The sequence below is a fragment of the Lepidothrix coronata genome, unplaced genomic scaffold (genome assembly GCF_001604755.1).
Source record: "Lepidothrix coronata isolate B3197 unplaced genomic scaffold, Lepidothrix_coronata-1.0 Scaffold8, whole genome shotgun sequence".
In the NCBI taxonomy this organism is placed as follows: domain Eukaryota; kingdom Metazoa; phylum Chordata; class Aves; order Passeriformes; family Pipridae; genus Lepidothrix; species Lepidothrix coronata.
The window spans coordinates 10,933,574-10,953,282 of record NW_016690188.1 but is presented as its reverse complement, the minus strand read 5'-3'; the positions used below and the strand labels follow the sequence as shown (position 1 = coordinate 10,953,282).

General features: G+C 40.5%; 1 protein-coding gene across 3 annotated transcripts in view; it reads right to left on the bottom strand.

Annotated features, from left to right (window-relative positions):
- ARHGAP22 (Rho GTPase activating protein 22) overlaps positions 1–19,709 on the bottom strand; it is a 149,682-nt gene that overhangs the window by 53,926 nt on the left and 76,047 nt on the right. The window contains exon 1 of one of the 3 annotated variants that reach the window (XM_017803839.1): positions 6,039–6,262. The exons of the other annotated variants lie outside the window; for them this stretch is intronic. Within the exon in view, the coding sequence (XP_017659328.1) occupies positions 6,039–6,090 (52 nt within the window). The 5' untranslated portion in view covers positions 6,091–6,262. Of the gene's footprint in view, positions 1–6,038; positions 6,263–19,709 lie in introns of those variants that run through there. 3 annotated transcript variants of the gene reach the window in all.

Here is a 19,709-nt window from a genome sequence, read left to right as displayed (position 1 = left end):
ACTTTTTTTTTTTTGAGAGCAATCAGGTGAGTTTGAAAGTCCCTAAAAGGAGATACGAATCTAAAATGAGTGGGAAAATAACAGAGCTGTAAGCTTGTATAGCTTATGACTGCAGCCAGTTTCACTGCTCTAGCATTAAAGACACAGTTACATTTTATCATGGTTTTTTTTATTTAAACGGTCCATAACGTGAAGGCAGAAATCGAAGACAGTAGTAAATTATTGTCTTCAAAATCTGGTCCCTGCCAGTTATCTGTCTTTAACAGAGAACTCTATCTATGGTCTCTGAAGCAAATCTGCAAGCACTTGTCAAACAGACACAGCTCCTCCAGCCTTCCAGAGAGAAGTTTTAATTCTCTTGCTTTTTTTAATTTAAGTTAGGTGATCTGGGTACCTAATTATGAAAGCATTACATGTATGTAATGATCAGAACAAATGAGCACATATGTAAATGCATTATTAAACACCTGTAACCCTTAAGTGTTCCTGTTTGCAGATACTCTAGTCCTGTCCATGTTAGAGTCTAAATATGAGTAAGGCTGATTCTCATAATTTACTGTTGGCTCAGGAGGCTGACAGTAAAAAGAACTCTTTATATCATACACCTTATCCTAAATCAGCTTCATTCTGTCCAGTTCTATTACTTCTCTGTCCAATTAAAAATATCTAACACAGCCTGGACTGCCTTTTTCAGATAAGGAATAGCCACACAACAGTAACTGCAAGCCAATCTTATGACAAGGATATGAAGGCAGAAGAGATTTCAGTGTATGCTTTAGCTAGTAACAAATAAATCAATTGAAATAAAAAAATAAACCCCATTGCTGGAGTATGCTTTTCAGACAGAATTAAGTCTTAGTGTTTTGGGAGAACAGGCACAGAGAGGCTGAAATTACTTTCCAAGGTTATATTGTGCATTAGTGGAAAAATGCCTTCTCTGTATTAAAAAAAAAAAAATAAAGAAAAAAGCCTTCAAATTCCACAGTGAGAAATTCCTACATACCAGTAGAGAACAGAGAGATACAGAGACACTAACTGATTTCCAGTATGATACTGGCTAGTGAATGAAAAACACAACTACCACATCCAGGCACCCTGGATCCTCATCTATCCTCATAAAGGAAGGAATACTGTTTAGATGGTGGTTGTGTGCAACTGCAAAGGCAGTGCCAGCCCTAGAAAGCAGAAAGCAAAGAATGAGAGAAAACAAGCTGAACAGCAAAAACATTGTTCCCCCAGCCCTGGATGGAACGCTGGCCACTTTCTCATCAAAGCACTGCTCTCAAAATGGGAAATCAGAGCAGAAATTAGGAGCGTACTGTGTCTCTAAAAGCCACTCCTTTGCTCAGCAGCTCCAGAGGTTGCCTGGCACCTCCTCTATTTGGCGAGCTTTAACTGGTGAGCTGAAGTCACCACTCTCTCAGCAGTGTGCACATGGGTCATTGAGAGGCACAGCGGTGTGTTGGCCAACTCTGCCTCTTGAGCACTATGATTCTTGGCAGCGCTGGCCTCTCTGGCTGCTGAATCCCAGAGCCCTGTGGAGAGAGTGGCCCAGATCCCACAAAAGCCTAGATACTGATTGGATAAAGCCCCAATTCCACTCAGATTTTAATACTGATGAGGGAGAATTGCACCAGAGCCACATGGCTCTGCAAGTCATTTACTGAACAACGGACACGTCTCTGTGGTGCCCTGCCAGCTCCTTTCATATCTCCAGGCCCGTGGAGTCCAGTACACTGTTTCCCAAAAACTCCAACCACCCGAAATGGTAAAGTGTGCAGCCAGGATCCAGACTGTCTGTGGACTCATCTTCTACCCAAGTGCCTTGCCGTGACCCCAAGTATCTCACCTCATGTTCAGACCTTGCTGCATTCCAAACCTGTGGAATGAATTTATTTGTAGGGATTTTTAAGACTGATTTCTACTCAAGGAAACAGTCCTTGTAAATAACACCTTCACCAGTTCAAGAGGTAACAGTTATCCAGCCCTTTTTCTGCCTCATCGTGAGGCTTTTGTTCTACTTTCTGAACAGGATAAGGAGTTTAAGAAAACATAAAGGATTATGTCACATTGCCTGGGCTCCAGAGTCGAAAGCAAAGCCACACACCACCACACTTTCCAGGTCCACTGAATGATGGAGCTATCTAGCTCCTCTTTCCTCCCCACTAGCCCTGCTATATTGAACTGGTGACACATGGTTGATTGGACAAAGTATTAATATAAGAGCAAAATCAGAATGGCCCCTTTTCAACATGACTGCCATAGATGAAGAGCATCCTCATCTCCAGTCCTGGACCTTACACCCCTCAAACCACAGTGCTGTATGGATCAAATGCTTCCTTTCACCAAGATAGCCTCTCTCGATTTCCCTAATCTGTATAAAACCACCCATGCTGTGAGTGCATCAGAGGAGGAAAACAATCAGGCACAGGAAGAATAAAGCAGGAGAGGCAATAGAGCTCAGCCCCAAATCCTGCCTTTAGCATGACCATCCCCAGAGGTCCACAGAGAGAGAAGCTCTAAGCATACTAAAAGCAAACACTGAAAGTCTTACAGGTCAACATCATGCAAAAATGACCTGATCATCAGCCATCAAATATCCTGAGGTTGCTGGGTGCAGGCTGCTCTTCTCAGGCAGCAGCTAACAGACTCCCTCCCAGGAGTGGCAGCCACATCACTTGTCTGCCGCACATGGTATTTTCCCCAGCAGCTCCGTTTGCTGAGCACAAAGAGCGAGCCCACAACATTAAAGAACACTCCCCTCCTTTGAAGTTGAGATTGTTTGGTTTGCCTGGATACAAACTAAAACTGCACCTTAATCATCCAGCTTTGAAGTCCTGTAAATCTACAGCTGCAGAAAAGTAAGGACCACTTGGCAATAAAACATTCATTATTAATTTCTTTTGAATTAAAGTGGAAAAGGCTTGGCTGAAGCTGAAATATTCTTTTTCGCCCACTAGAAATGAAGAGATATGTGAAAAACCAACGGTGACTTGCCAGATCAGAGACAATTATGACTATATGACATTTTATAACCCAATTTTGAGCAGTATTGAGCCAGTGCTCAGGGCATGGCCAAAGAAAACAAAAAATTTTTATGGGAGAAAGTCATATGAGAAAACAATGGGGTTTAACAACAGGCTGCAGAGGTTAATAAATAGTTTAATCGTTTTGATGCCTTATTTAAAGTGTGTATGGGGATGTAACTGATAGGAGTTTGATAGTAATTAAAACTGGTAACAGGAAAAATAAAAGAACCCTTACTTGTATTTTTCCAGAATCTGTCACTGCTGTATGTTTACCAGAGGGTACGAGTAGGCTAAGGATACATCACCAAATGAGACCTGTGGGAAATCTTCATAGGCACAACTGTCTGCAAAGCAAAGGATGTATAGCAAGAGAGAACATTCTACTTTGGCTTCGCTTTTTCACTTCAGGCATATCTGGAAACTCTCTCAGCCCCCACAAAAACAAATAGAGAATTAATCCAAAACACAGAAGGTCTGGCCTGGAATATTAGCGAGGAGATGACATGGTGCATCATGAGAATAAAGTTCACTTAGAGAGAAACAGGCTTCAGCTACAACCTGGTACAAAGGAGCTAAGACACAAAAGCATGAACTCCCAGGCTACAAAACTTTGGAGAATCAGGTTTCAGTTCCCATCTCTACTTCCTGTAGTAATCTGGGCAAGTTCCCTCTCAAGGCTGAACAAGGAGTGTTTACCCGGGAGTTTTGTTTCCCATGCAATCAATATTTCTAGCTGCGAACATGTCCACAGCCCAGTTCTTGTCCCCAGGTCATTTGAACCTGTGGGAAAGAGATCACAGATCATGCATAAACCTCACTGCTCTTCATGGCTTGCTCCTTCCCTGTTCAGAGACACAGAGAATAGCAAAGTCAGATCATTTGGTGCCTGTGGCTACTATAGTTTTTATGCAACCGCACTTTTGATGCCATGCCTTGAGCGCCCTAATCATTGAATGCCTTTGAATGACCACACTTACTTATTGGAAGGATATCTTTACTCAGATGATAGTAAAACCCTCTGCAAATGAAGTGCTTTCTGAAAAAGTGCTAAAGGGGATTGCCTTAAGCAACTGGATGGAAAGTGGCTCAAAAGCTGTCAGGAGTTCAGCTTCTTCAAAGCAACATCAGCGATTGATATTAAACAGCTCATGGAAAAGCTCAGCTATCTCAGCACCTCCCACTCAGACACAGGTTCTCCCTTCATGCTTTGGCACTTCCCTTCCTAGACTGTCCTGGAAGCAAGAGGAAAAAAAGCCAGCACAGAGCAGAGTGGCATCAGAAGAAATCAGGATCCTTACCCTGCCAGAGTGACTGAACCAGGTGGTGTTCTGGACAGCTAGATGGATTTCACAGATCAGGTAGATTTGGGCTGAAACAGGCTCAGATTGACAACACCCTCAGTTCAGTTAGCTGACGATTTTCACATTGGTAGTGACTCAGAGTACAACTGGTTGCTGTTCCCTGAACTTACCTCAGTCACCTCCTCAAGTCCCAGCCTTACCTTTCCTGGCTGTACCATTAGCCTTGTCCTGCAATGCCTTCTGTATACACAGGTAAGGCAGCCACCTTCCCTCAGCCCCTGTCTAGAGTCACATTCCTACTGTGGCACATGCTATACGGGAAAGAAGCACTTGTCAGCTGAGTGCCCCCAGCAGATGAGCAAAAAGAGTGAGTCAAAAATTGTCCTGTGTCCCCATTGTAAAGTGGCATTTATATGTGGACACATTCAACAAAACTCTAAAAAAGAACCTAGAACAATCAAATTCAATTATAATATTTTTCCTTCTTTCTAATAAAAACTTTTCTGACATGACTCTATCCTTAAGAATTTCTGAATTATTGTGTAAATTTGTGTACAAGTGCATACATTTCACTCAAAAAAATACCAAATAGTTGGTACCAGTGGTTACAGGTCAGCTTAACTCAATTCTCACACCTAAACTGCTAGTTCTGATTGTGCAATCCTCTTTTAAAATAGGAACCCATTAGTAAATACAAAGATAGGTTAAAGAAAGCAAATTCGCATTTCTTAAAAAAATTTTCCTCAAGTTTACATATGTAATGAAAACCTATACAATTCCCACTTGTATGTATACCTTGGAAACAATTTATATTCAAACTAGGAATTAGGGAAATGCACATATTAAAAACATATATATAAATTCCAGGTTATAAAACTAGCCAGGTAAGCAAGTCAGATTCCTCAGATCCTCTGGAACTACTGCATGTCCCAGCTATAAGAAATCACAGATATTTGCCTTTATGCAACCCCCACATCTGGACTGCTGGCTAAACAACAAACATCACGATAAAGACACATGCAAAAGAACAATCAATGTGTTTTTCTGTTAGGAGTTTAGTACGTTGTCAATTTTGAAAATGCTATAAGCAGACTGTTCTCATGAAGAGAGAAAAAAACAATTACATTGTATCTGGAGAAAAAAACAATTACATTTCCTGAAAAAGCCCACACAGTAATTCACAAAAAGAACCTCACAACAGCAAGCTGAAAATCTATGTGGAATCATGCACTCAGGTAGCCCGACATGGGAAAGATGCTAAGAGGAAATATGCTTTTCCTTCACTTAGGAATATTATTTATTATTTCAGTGTAGATTTTAAAAAAATGCTCCTTTTGGAGAAAAAGAAAAAATACTAGAGCATTACTCAGCTGCCTAACTAAACTTATCTGTAAAAAAAAAAATACATATTCTCTTTTTCTGTTTTGTTCTACATGAGGGATTCCATCCCTATGCAAAACACATGCTCCATGTTTAAAGGGTTAAACATCCTCTTGCTTAGTCGGCTTTTCTGAATGTAAAATGCAAGATAATAACATACACTGTATCTTGAACCAAAAATGCACACAGCATAATAAAACCCCCAGTGCTAAACGACCAGCAGTATGAATAGATCCATTTCCACTGCTTGTTAATTCAAAATAAATCCTGTACTGTGATTTAAAGCAAAACAGACAACACTAAACACACCAAAAACATCATGACTTACCCTTTCGGAGACACTTGCTTTTCTTAAGATATTTGGCAGTAAAAAACGGCATGGCTGCAACACTAAGGTTTCAGCCAAAGCTGACCTTTTATTACCAAGTGCTAAGACCAAAATGAACGGACCAAAGAGAGAAAGGAAATTATTATACCAGATCTTTAAAATGCTCAGAGATGAGCAAAGGGAATTCAGAGTGGGATAAAGTATGTCAAGTTGCACGGTGGGGATTGCAGATATCTTTCTGCTCATTAGCACTGCTGTTCGAGTTATTTAAAGTGTGCTCGGGGGAAATGAGGACAATTTCCATGACAATATGTACAGTATCATATAAGGAGGAAGCATTTTTTCAGGCAGAACTTCTGCATTACTCAGCTGTTAGAGCAACCAGCAATATGGTGAGAAGGGAAGAAAAAAAAAAAACACAACAGGTTTGGATAATGTAAAAAAAAAAAAACAAACAAAAAAACCACCACATCAAAACTGATTCTATTAACCAATTCTTGTCTAGAGTGGAAAATGCATCACTTTAATTCTCCTGTCATGTCACTGGGCTATCTCCTCATTTTCTTCTTAGGCACTACTGGAAAAAAAAAAGGAGCGTTGTTTCAGGAGGTTTTGATTCCGGACAGTCATCCCACTACCCTATGCTTCAGTTTCCCTCTTTCAAATTGGGCCATAGTATGACATTGCTTATATTTTAAAAAAAAAATCTTTGAGACTCTTGGGCAGTAGGTAATAAGAGAAGAACCAGAGCTTAATCCCATTTCTTTGCCCTAGATGATTACAGCTGTTTATTTCCCCTTACTCCACCACGCTGCTTTTAAGTTTCCTAAAAATCTTTTGGTTTTATTCAACCAAGATCACCCGATCTTGAAATTCAGTCTTATTCCTGTTGCATCTGCTGCCTCTCTGAAGAGTTTAGGGCAGTTTGGTACTGACTTTGTATCCTTTCTAATTCCATAAGGTTGGAACAGTACATTTAATGGCAATGACATTTATCTGTGTTTGCCTCCTCCTAGTCACTTACCTCTAAGTCACTCAAGCACAGCTTGCTTGGGCAGGCAACACCTCATCCCCTGGCATATAAAGGATAATGCCAGAAATTTGACTACACAGTCTTGGGCACATTAGTGTTTCTATGCCTCAAGTCTTCCTATGTGTAATGATTAGAAGATGGGAAAATGCATAAAAGAAAAGATCTAAACTTCCACAGGTGCTTCAGCTCTTGGCTTTTACTGATTCCAGCCTTTGGGATACTACCAAGTCATAACTGCACTGAGATACAAGTAAGCAGTTATTTGTAAGAGAAAACATTTATAATCTATAACCACCTACTGACTGGATTTGAAGCCAGCTTTCTATACTAGCAAAGCAACTGATCTGAAAAAAGCAGTGCTATTCTTATAAAGTAAAAGAATATACAGTGCTATAATGAAGACTGTAAAAACTAGGGGTGCACTCCAAAAGGTAGAAAGCCAATAGCAGTGGCTTTTCTTGAACTATTTGTTGTCAGCACAGAAATAAATACTGTGCTTTTTTCAGGAAAGCCAAGTTTCATGCTTGAGGAAAATCCATTCGGTGTGCAATCTGAAAAACTTCACCATAGTTTAGTATTCATAAATCCTGTGATATTCAATAGGATTCCATTGTTCTTGTATCTGTACCATCATATAGAAAAAGCCCAAACCAAACAAATCAGCAACGGTCTCCTCTTTCTAACTATCAGATAGTTTGGAAATCAGCTGACAAGCTTTCAGACACATAAACAATTCTTCTGAATCACACTTCAAGCTACGGTCAGGTTAACATCATTATATAAAAAACTGTTTTGTATGTAACTGTGTATAGAGCAGAAAGGAACAGTAGAAAGGCAAGAGGTGAGAAGAGGGTCCCTTTAAGTCAGTGACACGAGCAACTGCCACTTGTGAAACACTGCAGACTGTGGGTTGGACTTGGGAAATCACATGACCTTGGAATGGGGGGCCAAGCTTGCTACTGCTCTCCCTTGGAGATGGCCCAATACCATCTGCTTTAGAAGCTGGAAGGCTTGCACACATTAATGTGCATGTACCACATCCATTCCCTCCATGATCTGATTGGCACACATCTCTCCCCCAAAGACTAGGGGGCACCACAATGTGTGAGTATGGAAGGAACTGGTCTGTTTAAACCAATCTACAACATATTTAATCTGGAAACAATGCCTGAATCTACTCTTGTGCCAAAGAAACTCAGACTTCCTCCCAGATTAAACACAATTTACAATCTCACAAATCTTTCCATAGATATCTGGAAATGTTTGGGTGAGTGGGACCTTTCCATCACTCCTAATTCCTTCCAGAAGACCTAAACAAAGATTTACACTAGAATCTGGTTATTTTGAAGAAGAAATTTGGCAGTCAGGATAAACTCAGCATTCATCCCTGAACCTCATGATACTTCCTCTTGCTATCATTGTGTGGTACATGGGAAAAGATGTAATGCCCAAACAGCCCTTGAAACACCAGCTTCCTGTTTGCCAGCAGACATGTCCCACACTCAGCAGCACACCAGGCTGGAGTTTCTGATGCAGTAAGTCTGCCTCTCTGCACTCAGTAAATTAAAGGAAAAAAAAAAAGAATGAAAGAAATACGCAGTAAAACCACAGCACGACCACAAGGGAATTCCCTTCTCTGCCAGTTTAGCACAGGGTCAAATATAGACTAATGCAGTAATCCCTCCCAGATGCCTAAGAATGGCCCTTTAATGACCTTGCACAAAACCTTACTGCTTTTAACTCCAGTACCCTATATTTTGTCTCATTTCCAACTCACTCTGCCCTTGGAGCTGAAAGCAGAGGTTGTCTTCCTGTTAGACTTGTAATTTCTAGGGAAAACTTTGAACTTATATAAACAAACATTTGTATCTCTCATTTGTATCCAGGGCAATGAAACCTAGGCTCTTTCTCTTCTACTCCTCATCTCCTACCACCACAGCCTACTTTGAGGAACTCTAAGATCTTTTATCTTCATGATGGGAGAACTGTTTATTCTTTATTCTCTAGTACTTTTCTGTTGCTGAGGCACAGCTTTCATTTTTCAGCTCTCCAAACAGATTGAAATCAGGTAAAAATTTCTACCCTGACAAAAATCTGCAGACATCAATAGACTGAATTGGATCCAAACCCTTAAATGTTATCATTCACCCACCTTTGTCTGCTTCCTTTAGTAATGCTTTTAGAAAGGACTAGATACAACTAGGACTGCAAGAAATCTAAATATTTTTCTGTTATGTATCATCTCACCAAAACCACATTAATATACATTCAGCAGGTTTCCCCTCTTTTATTTGTCTTCCTTCCCCAGCTTCAGATCTCAACTCGCAGTGACTGACTGTGGAGTGCACAGAGCACAACCTTTACTGTAAGCAGCAGGCTGTGGACAAAAGCACCCACAACTCTTCATACGGCATTTTCTGTTACAAATTTCAGCATTGTGTTTCAAAACACTTTACTAAGAAAGAGAGCATCATCTTCCCTACCTTATAGATGGGAACTGAGGAAAGATATTATGACTTCTGTACAATCACCACGAGATTAAAAAAGGGAATAAGAAGGAGATTTCTCTAATACATAAGTGAGCAGCACACAGATTTTTGGTTCCTCTTCTCTCTCCTGTGGCCCAAGAGGATTTCACCATCTCAGATGAACAACGGAATCACTGACAATAAACATGAAAACTCCTGCTTTCTCTTAAAGGTCATTAGTTGTGGACATGTGGAATTTTCCACTGAATTACAGCCTTGGGCGATTTTCTGCTGTTATTTCCCACCTGGGCACAGTTAGCATGAAACTCTGAGAGAAAGACTCTACCTTATTGTTAAAGCACCTGATCATAGACTATGTGATAAGACTACATCACTCCCATAGCCCTTGAATGCCAGAATGTCAGTGACTGAAGGGAAAGGAGGAGGAGCAGAGGTGACCTCCATCACACATGATGCTCTAGAATGGCAGGCAATAGCAAAGCAGGTGCTCCCTCCCTGATTCCACCACCATGTCTGGCCTGGAAAGGGACCAAGGCTCTGCAGCCCAACATGGTAAATGAGCAGGCAGGTGGCTGTCAGAGGATGGCATGGCCACGTGCCAGGCAAAAGCTGCTGTGCTATGCAAGCCCAGACACACGAAGGATACCAGATGACTGCAGTAATACTCACCTCAGCGTGCTTCCATACCCCCGACTCCTATTTTATCAGATGAAAAGGGCATGCACTCAGGGTACCAATTTAAAAAGACTTCTCCTCCCTACAAAGTGACCAGGAGAGATTTCTATCTGTTGCTGATTGGGCTGATAAAGGCAGTCTTTTTTTCCTTTTAGCAATTTAGAACTCAGCCTGCCCTAGAACAAGTAGGGTCATTTTAATCTGTGACCACATACATAAATTGTATCTACAGAACAAAGGAATCTCAGGTCAATTAAAAAGATCCTGTGGCTATAATATTCTTCTGGGAAGATGCCATCTACATATGCTTATTACAGCCACATAAATCCCACCCCCTCACTTGCCTCAAGCAAGTAATTGTCTTTAAAAGCAAGCAAAATAATTATTTTTCCAACATACTTGTCATCATTAATTATGGCCAGAATAGCCAAGTAGGAGCTCATGCCCAGGCTTTTAAATGCTTGTAGCTAGTTAGCATGGCTGCCTGTAACTTTACAGCTTTTTTTGCAGTGTTAACATTAACATACTATGGCTTCATTAAATCAAGGCACCCACTGATGAGCTAAGTATGATTCATCTGAGAACACTGAGACCCTTCATGCTTATCAGTCCCCTAGCAAGACTGGGGTTTAATTTATGCCTATGCTGTGAGTATATTCGAGCAGTGCTGGCTGTATTCCAAACATTGCATTCAAGTAAACATGTTCCAATGAAGAAAAGATTTTTTCAAAACACAAAGACTGGAGGTTGCAGGAATTAAATGCCAGAGGTCCACTGAGATAGAGACATTTCATTGGCCACCTCTGCAAAGCTCTGTGGCTTTAGTCTACAAACATCTGATACTAACTTTGTAAAAACCAGAATGCAAACTTTGGCCTGGCTCCTGTACTTCTCTCTGAGCCAAGTCTCCCACTGAAGTTGATGGGACTTTCCCTGCATAAAGGCTACAGAGTTTGCCCTACTTTTCTTTTTTTTTTTTTTTTCCCTAGTTTACCAGGGCAGGCAAGGGTAGGGGAAGAGATACTATTTCCTTAGTACACAGAGGGTAAATATATGTGATGCGTAGATGTGATGTAGAGGGTGAGTGGTGTAATGAAAACCCACTTGATTCAGAAGATTACAATATAGTGGAAAGTCCATTGACAGCTTCTAGAAGGCATTTTTTTTTAAATTTATTTTTAAATGACATGTTTCTAAAGTAATAGTGACTTTTGTTGGTCAACCAGCCTGAACACAATCTGGCTTCTGAATTGTTGCCACTCCAGGCAGTCATAAATTTCAGATCAGCTCACTAAAATCAGGAGACTAGCTTCCATCCAAAGGGAATTTTTCATTACTACCTATCTTCTGTTTTGAGACTACAGATCCTATTTGATATCTTTATTTTAAATCCACAAGCAGTAAGAGACTTGTTCTTTATTAATGAAAGCTGCAAGTTTTATGATCATAGTATTCAGAATTAGGGTTTTCAAGGGAAAACACATACATAATGAGACATAGCATATGAATTCAGGCCTATATAGAGCCTTGCTACATTTTTTTAATTCACTTTGAAAATTAATTAAATTAAATTATGCAGGTACCTAAATCAAATGAGGACAGAAATATATCTATAGCACTTACAAAGCAGAACAGGACAAAGCAGTAAGTCTACAGTGCTTAGTTAAGAGACACTGATACACCAGACTGATTCCGTAAAACATTTTTACTGCTGAAATGGAGTCCAAAGTATGGCTTTTAGTAACACAGCAGGTAAAACAGAACAGAATAAATCACTAAACCAGTAAGTGTTGTGAGAGCGAGGAAGAGGCCTTTGCTTAAAGCTTCAACACAGGGAATAGGTGCCATTTTGTTCCTAGTCCTACTAGCAAGAAGTTTAGCACAGATACATGTACTCTCCCCTCTATACAGGATAATGAAATAAAGGACAGAGAGATGGGTGCTGAAAAGAAAGACTGTATGTGCAACATATGGTAGCAGCACATCTTCTGTGGGGTGTTCTTATCCTGCAGCTGCAGAGCCATTGGTTACAAGCCCCTGACAACCCCCCCAGCATCACACAGTCCTTCACCAAATCCTCCAGTACGGCTAAGAGAGTCACAACCTTGCCCCACGTGCACAACCAAGAGGATAAACCCCCCCCACTCCAGGCACCAGTTAAGGGAAAAGTTTATTTTTCTCTCCATAAGCGCTGATTTTCATCCTCATTACACAATTGCCATTCCACAGTCCCTCAAGCATCCATAATGCATCACAGCAATGCCAGTCTCACCATGCAAACCTCCCCAGGCTTTTACAGGGGCAAGGGGAAAGAGGAATAAAGTGGTAAAATGCAAATCAGTCACATACTGAATTTCAAAGCTGCCTTTAATTACAATTTCTTCCTGTTTCCCTGGGTGTTTGGAGCACTGCTCTAAGCAAGCCACACTGGTAAACAGGGTCCTGATCATCTCATTAAACTCATTCAAGCATAACATCTGCCTTGGCAAGTCACTGGCTTCGAACAGGATCTGAATTCTAGGCTACAGTCAGGCAGAAGAATCAAGGTACTATACTTCAATATTTCTATTTTCACATCCCCCCTTTGGGCAGAGAATGAGACAGAACTTCTCTTTCATGCACAGATGTGAGGAAACAGGGACAGCATAGGTTCCTGTAAGACTCCTAAACGAGGATGCACCTTCTTTAAGGGTTATACCACTGCTAGCCTGGGATCTGCACACCCCTTTAATCCTGCACTTAGTCCATGATCCCTTATGTTTGGATGACTCCTCCTCAGGGAAGCAACTTGACAGTTAACTTTGTTTTCCCTTTTCCTCTACCAGAGCTGACAGCAGGCAAAAAACCTTCTCTTGAGAACTGGTAATTACAACAGTAATTGCTAGAAAACAAGCCTATTCAATCAAGCAAAAGCTGGTTGTATTTCAAGGTGCAGCAGGGGAAATAAATACAGCCATAACACTGGGCCAAATTCTCAGTCAGCAATAATGATGTCAGCAAAGCCTGATTTATCCTCAGCTGAGGATCTGACGCCACTTCTTTCCCGCAAAGCCACAGTTGAGACCTTTAGGTCTGTTCACTGAACTCCAGGGCTGGATTGGTACTCGGAGCTTTTCCAGTGATGCCAGAGGGGTGTCAGTATGCAGACTGAAGCATCATTCTTAGTACACCTTCTGTTTAGACTAAGGGAGCTGCAGATCTGCTACCATAATGCATCCTGTAGTTCACACTGAACAAAACCATCACGTGAAGAGAGGTAATGGATACTTAACTGCATGGGCAGTGTCTGCTAAGGCAGCTGTGTTCAGCAGAGAAGACATCTATTTTCACCCTTGACCAGTAAAGAGTATAATGTACATTCAGCTTCAGACTGGTACAACTAGAGTAATTTAACTACACTGTTATCCACAGAAGCATCTTAACAACAGAACAGAGCCAGAAGAAATGAAATATGTATTTTGAGGAGATTAGAACAGTTTTTTAATTCAATGCAAATTGCTTTGGCCTAAATTAAAACCTATCAAATACTGCATTTTCCATAATGTATTTCAATATCTTTACTGATAAATATGAGGGGTTTTATCTAAGAGCTGATCTGCAGCAGAAGAAAAACTTAGGCAAAAGCAATCAGTATAAAAATAATCTAAAAACATCTGAAAGACAGCAAACTGTCTTGGGATGACCCAAATGAATTTTTTGTCGTTACTTTGCTGAAAAGTAATTTCAACATCTCTGCCTGATTTTCCCCAGGAAGCCTAAACTGATATTTTTCCCCAGATTTCTTCCCCTAAGATCGCTGCTTTCCTAGTAAAAAAAATGTAGGCAAGTAATAAAAAAAAAAAAAAAAAGAAAAGTAGAACCCCCTCAAACAACAATAACAAAAAGAGATTTTATTTTTCTCCAATGTTACCTAGATTAGGCCCTAAGAGCTTTGTTCAGAAAAGGCCCTGAAGCTGACAGTCTTACAGTGACTCAGACAGCTCCGCTCCCAGTACTAGGTGGAGAGCAGGAGACATTTGCACATTCTGTGCTTGAACTGCTTTGATCCATCAACACCAGCTAAACATTTCACACCACTGGCCTCATTGATACGGACTGTCAGCATCTTCATCACTCTTCTACTGCACACAGGTCCACAGTCCATAGGTGTGACTTCTCAGAATGCATTACTTTGCTTCACTCATTTGTCCCTAGGAAGTGAAACAGTCTCTCCACCTTTCATGTTGAATATGGTGGACGTGAGGCTTGATGTACTATGCAAATTCATCATCATTTTGCTTTAAATTGCAAACTGGCTCCTCCAACTTTCTTTCTCCTATTGCATGGCCAAAACCCAATTTGGTGCTAATAATGCCAAGGCAGTGGGTTCAATCCCCATATGGGTCATTCACTTAAGAGTTGGACTTGATTATCTTTGTGGGTCCCTTCCTACTCAGAATATTCTGAGAATATCTAATAGTGATGCAAATATTCTCATATAACAGGTTAATATGATTTGTTGCTAATTACTCAGACCCAGGTAACTTAGCCGCAGCTGCACGACAACCTCCATTTCAGAGGAGGGGACAACTGCTCCCTACAGATGACAAAAAAAATCATGTTTTTCTATCGTGATACTCCTTCAAAGACTGAGAATTAAATATTTAGACAAAGAAATCATTATTGATTAAATATGATATCAGTGCATCAATGACTTATGTCAAATACAGCCCCTTGATGAGGAGGGAGAGGGATGAGATCTCAGGATGGAGGAAGGACCAGAGCAGGAGTATTCAAAACCTTCTCATATTTCAGGCTCAAACGGGTTGGATCCTATGGGTTTATCTAACGCTCTGGAAAATGAACCAGCCTGGAACACCCTGATGCACAAGTCCAACCCCCAGTATCAGCAATAAATAAATTGTTCAGTTCAGGGTATATGCTATATATATCATGTATCCCTCAATGCTGCAAGCTACAACAAGTTTTAGAATATCACACAGACTCCAGACTTTAGTTAAAACAAAGAAACTAAAGTAAGCAGAAGAAAGCCATATTCAGTCAGATCAGAGTTAGATGTATAGGGAGGAGCACAGTAAAAGTAGAGAATGTGGGGGGTTTTGTTGTTGTATAATACATATACATTTGTATGTTACAGCTCTATGTAACAGCTACTAACAGACTTGATATCCCATGAGGGTCTACTCCCATTCTGAGGCCATTTAAGTTTTAGGTCCCACAATGAACCGTGGAAGGAGAGCTGCAATCTCATTGTAAACAATCAAGTAAAAAAAAAAAAATACTTTTTGGTTAATTTTTAAAAACATTTAAGTGATCACAGCTGCTGTGTTGTGAGTAGTCCTGAATATCTAATTATTTCCTTCTTGTTTTGCCCATCCTGTTCAGTTATATACAGTTCTATTGTACCCACCTCTCAATCATATCTTCTCATGACCTAGGCAGTTTCTTCCTGCATGGAAACCGTACAATTGAAACTATTCCTGTTGCTTTTACATTTGGTATGTTCCTTTTAGAAACTGTTATAAAAGAGTAGGGGATATCAGAATATGATCAAGGTCCTTAATCTATTTTACAGGACAGCATATATGTGGAGAGTAAAAATGGACAGATGACCCCCAGGAAGTGAGTGAAAGTGAAATCAAAACGATCTCACCATGCACGATGAATACAGGAAAAGCTTCTGATATTCAATACCAACATGACAGTGATGATGACTAATGCACTCCTACCAGAGAAGCTACATTTGTACCACCTTATTCTTGCAATTCAGACTCTGGAACTGCCTATCAGAGTTAGATGGTCTTCCCCTGGATACCAGCACCTTGCTGGTGGTGTGGTGGTGAAGGGAAATACAATGTTTCCTCATAAATTTTTTTTGCTTTGCTGTTTCTTCCCCATTCATGCAATGTATGTGTACAATGTGGTTTCAGAATACAGCACTAGGATGTCTGCATTTTAAGTCATAGGGCTCATGGCTTTGAACTATGAGTGGCTATATTTGGGACCTCAGGCTGCTGCAACCAAAGTGTGGGAACACTTTTGGGAGTCATCTTGTCTGTTTAGATCTTTTCTAATATGGTAATTAGGGCAACAGCAAGCAGTACCTTAGCTGAGAATGCTTTTTTGAAGCTACTGCTCAGCTACAGCCACCTTTCCTGAAACTGCATCCACAGCACTGCCACAAAAAGAGCAGGCAACAATATTGCTCTGGATCAGATCAGCTAGCCTAAGCAACCATATCACAATAATCCACTAAGCAAGATAAGTGGGGTTAAAAACTCACACTGCCCAACTTCTCTGTGTTCAGCTCTTGCTCAAATGCAGCATTTTGCACTATTGCCCAGCATTATGCATTGTATGACTTTTTCAGTCACCTGCAACACAAATGTTTTCCACAGGGTTGCCCGTGTCTCACAGGCTGGCCAGCTCACCCTGGGTAATAAGGGCTGCATTGTCTGGGATGGATCTGCCACCCCAACCTGGTGCTGACAGCTGTCCAAATCTTTCTGTTCTGGTGGAAAGGAGTCAAACAAATTCTGCTAAGAGTCTGACTGGGCCACCTAGAGAGGGGAGCTGGGGAAGGAAGAGCATCTCTGCAACATATCTCTCTGAGATGGTAATGTGATCAGGAGACAGAGCCTTCTCACCTGCCAATCCATATGAATTAGTTTTTAGGTCTTTCCTGCTATCTTCTAAAGCACTACCTTTTTCCTCAGCACTTTCCTCTGCAGTTCTTCCCCCAGACTGATTTCCTGAAGGCCAGTGGGTAATTCCCAGTCTGGCAACTCTGGAAAACTATCTAGTACTTGGCCCACTTCATCCAGGACCTCGCAAAATAGAGCTAAGACTGCTGGTTGGACCTGCAGGGTCACACAATATTTCTAATGATTAGGCATCCTCATTTTGCTCTAACGACCTTCTACATATGACAGTGTGTCTGTTGGGTAGACACCGAATTGTGTTCTATACCTGTCAAAATTCCACCATAAAGGAAGCAGGGGTTCACAGTCCATTTGAACACTAGGATCAAGTTTACATTACTATGAAGTGCAAAATTTCCAGCTACCTATAAAACTTAATGTTATCATGACCTATATTTTACAAGCAGACATAAAGAGTAATAATCCATGTAATTACTGGCCTGAGCCAGATCACTCCTCCAAGAAAGAATATAAGTACTAGGAAGATAACTGATCACTAATCAACTGGAAGATTGTAAATGATGGATTTCAGAGACAGTGTTGGTTTATAAAGGGCAAAATATTCCAGACAAAATGGGCTGGATTGCCACAAGGAGGCTGTAAAACAAGCACAGAAGTACAGGAGGGGCAAAGTGTTTGGATTTTGATACAGTACAAAATTCCTGAATTCCTTAGTACTGTAACTCAAGTTGTCTGGAATATGAACACTGTCAGAGGTACTCAAAACTCAGAAGGGCTTCTCAAAAAGGCATTATCATAGCAATCAGTGGATTAAAATTGAGAAGAAGTAAGCAATAGCCAGCAGCAGAGCACACAGCTCAGAGAGAGGAGGCCAGTTCTGCTCTGAACTGGAACGTGCTTTTGATCCCTTTGCCACAGTTCCTTGTATGCAAAATGGTGAAGAGGACAACATATTTCTATCTCATGCAACATGGCAGAGGCTCCACAACAATTAATGCTGGCTCTAAGCTACCAAATCACTTAAGGCATGACTGAGCTAGATCAGGCACAGACACAATCACCCTTCTGTCATGTTAGGGAAAGCACACAATAGAGCATTTACATCAGCTTTATGTCAACTGCAGAAGATACCTAATCCAACACAAAAATGGAATGATATAAGCAGACCATATCTATATAAGCAGGCCATATCTGAGTCAAAATAAAGCCTGCTAGTTTACAGCCTGAGGGGAGGATGTCTTTTTTATTTTTTTTTTTAAATTTGAAACATCAAAAAGAATTTATATCAGAGCAGTACTTTGGGTCACATGGCTACATCTTTGGTACTAACAGCTCCAAAGTCTTGTTAAATTTTTGAACAGCCTTAGACTGTCAACTCTTCAGTACCTGTTAAACCTCTCATCAAATACACACAGTATGAGGCTCTAGTCCCAGTTGTTACTCAGGTCTTGTAACTGAATTTTTGTTTGCATCTCCATTTTGACGCTTCTAAGATTTCTCTCTCCTAGAGAACACATCTTTTAATGTTTTATTTAGTGTTCAAATAATATCTTCATAAAGATCTATAAGCAGAAGAGTGTGAGAGCATAGTAGATAGTAGAAGTGTTGCAAACTGCAGCGACAAAAGTAGAACAAAGAATCCTAGATAGGTTACAAAGACAAAAATAACCACAGGAGATGAAAAACAATGTATTATGTGAAAACAATGCATATGTTATGGAAAAATGAATCCTAGCAACCATGAGAGTTGACAGGGAATGGTTAATTATAAAGGAATTTGTATGTGATAAAAGCAGCAAAGAAAGCACTGTCTGGGCTGCAAAGTAAGAGATCAATCCTCTTCCAACATGTCTCTATGAATTTAGATCTTGTTATACACTTACCTGCTGTATGCCCAGCTGAACAACTTTCTCAGCCTCACAGCCAGGATTCTTTCCCTGCTACTGTTGTCTGAATTAAGTGATTTTACTAAAACTGTAAAAAGCCTAACTTCTGTGAAAAAAATCAGACTTTTGTGAAAGCTTTCGTTTTAAACAAAATTATTAGGTGACCTATCCATGAAAAAGCAAGGTTAAATAAAATGGTTACTGGCTGTTCTGTTACTATACAGCCTATATGCAGCTAACATGAACAGTTTGGCAAGGCTATCACAACTACTTATGTGATTCAGAACTAATTCTACCCCTTCTCCCTGCACATGTACCATACATGGTTTTTTTAATGAACTACTGCTATGGAGTGTGCCAAGTTGCAACCAGGCAGGCAGTTCTGTAGGTGTCACCAGTAGGTATAAACCTTACTGTCCTGCACTGACACACACTTCTTAATCTGTTTCACATTTCTCTGAGATTTTCTGTAAAGCTATCCATTTATATTTTAAGACTGCATGTTCTGAAATGGGATCTGATAAGTGAACTTCAGTATTAACATCTACAATACTATCCAGAGATAAGTCAGAGAACATTATGCAAACCTCAAACCATGAAGAATATACATACACAAGGAATAATTCAAGCTGACCCTCATCTTGAACAGGCAATCATGTCTGCCTGAAGCATTTGCCCTCCTGTACTCCATGGCTTCAAGACATGAAAGTGAGCAGAAAAAAAAGATGATGCAGAACTTATTACAAGGGATGTGAAAGCATCACTGGGCTATGCTACTAACAGTAAGTCAGAAAAAAATTCCGAAGTGGTTGGAAAGCCAACAACCTGGAGCAACAAAGGCCAAAGTGGTAGGGAGAGAGGGCTAGCTGGCTCTTTCACAAGCCTGCTAGGACCTTCAGTTCCTGCAAGATTTCTCCCACCATAAG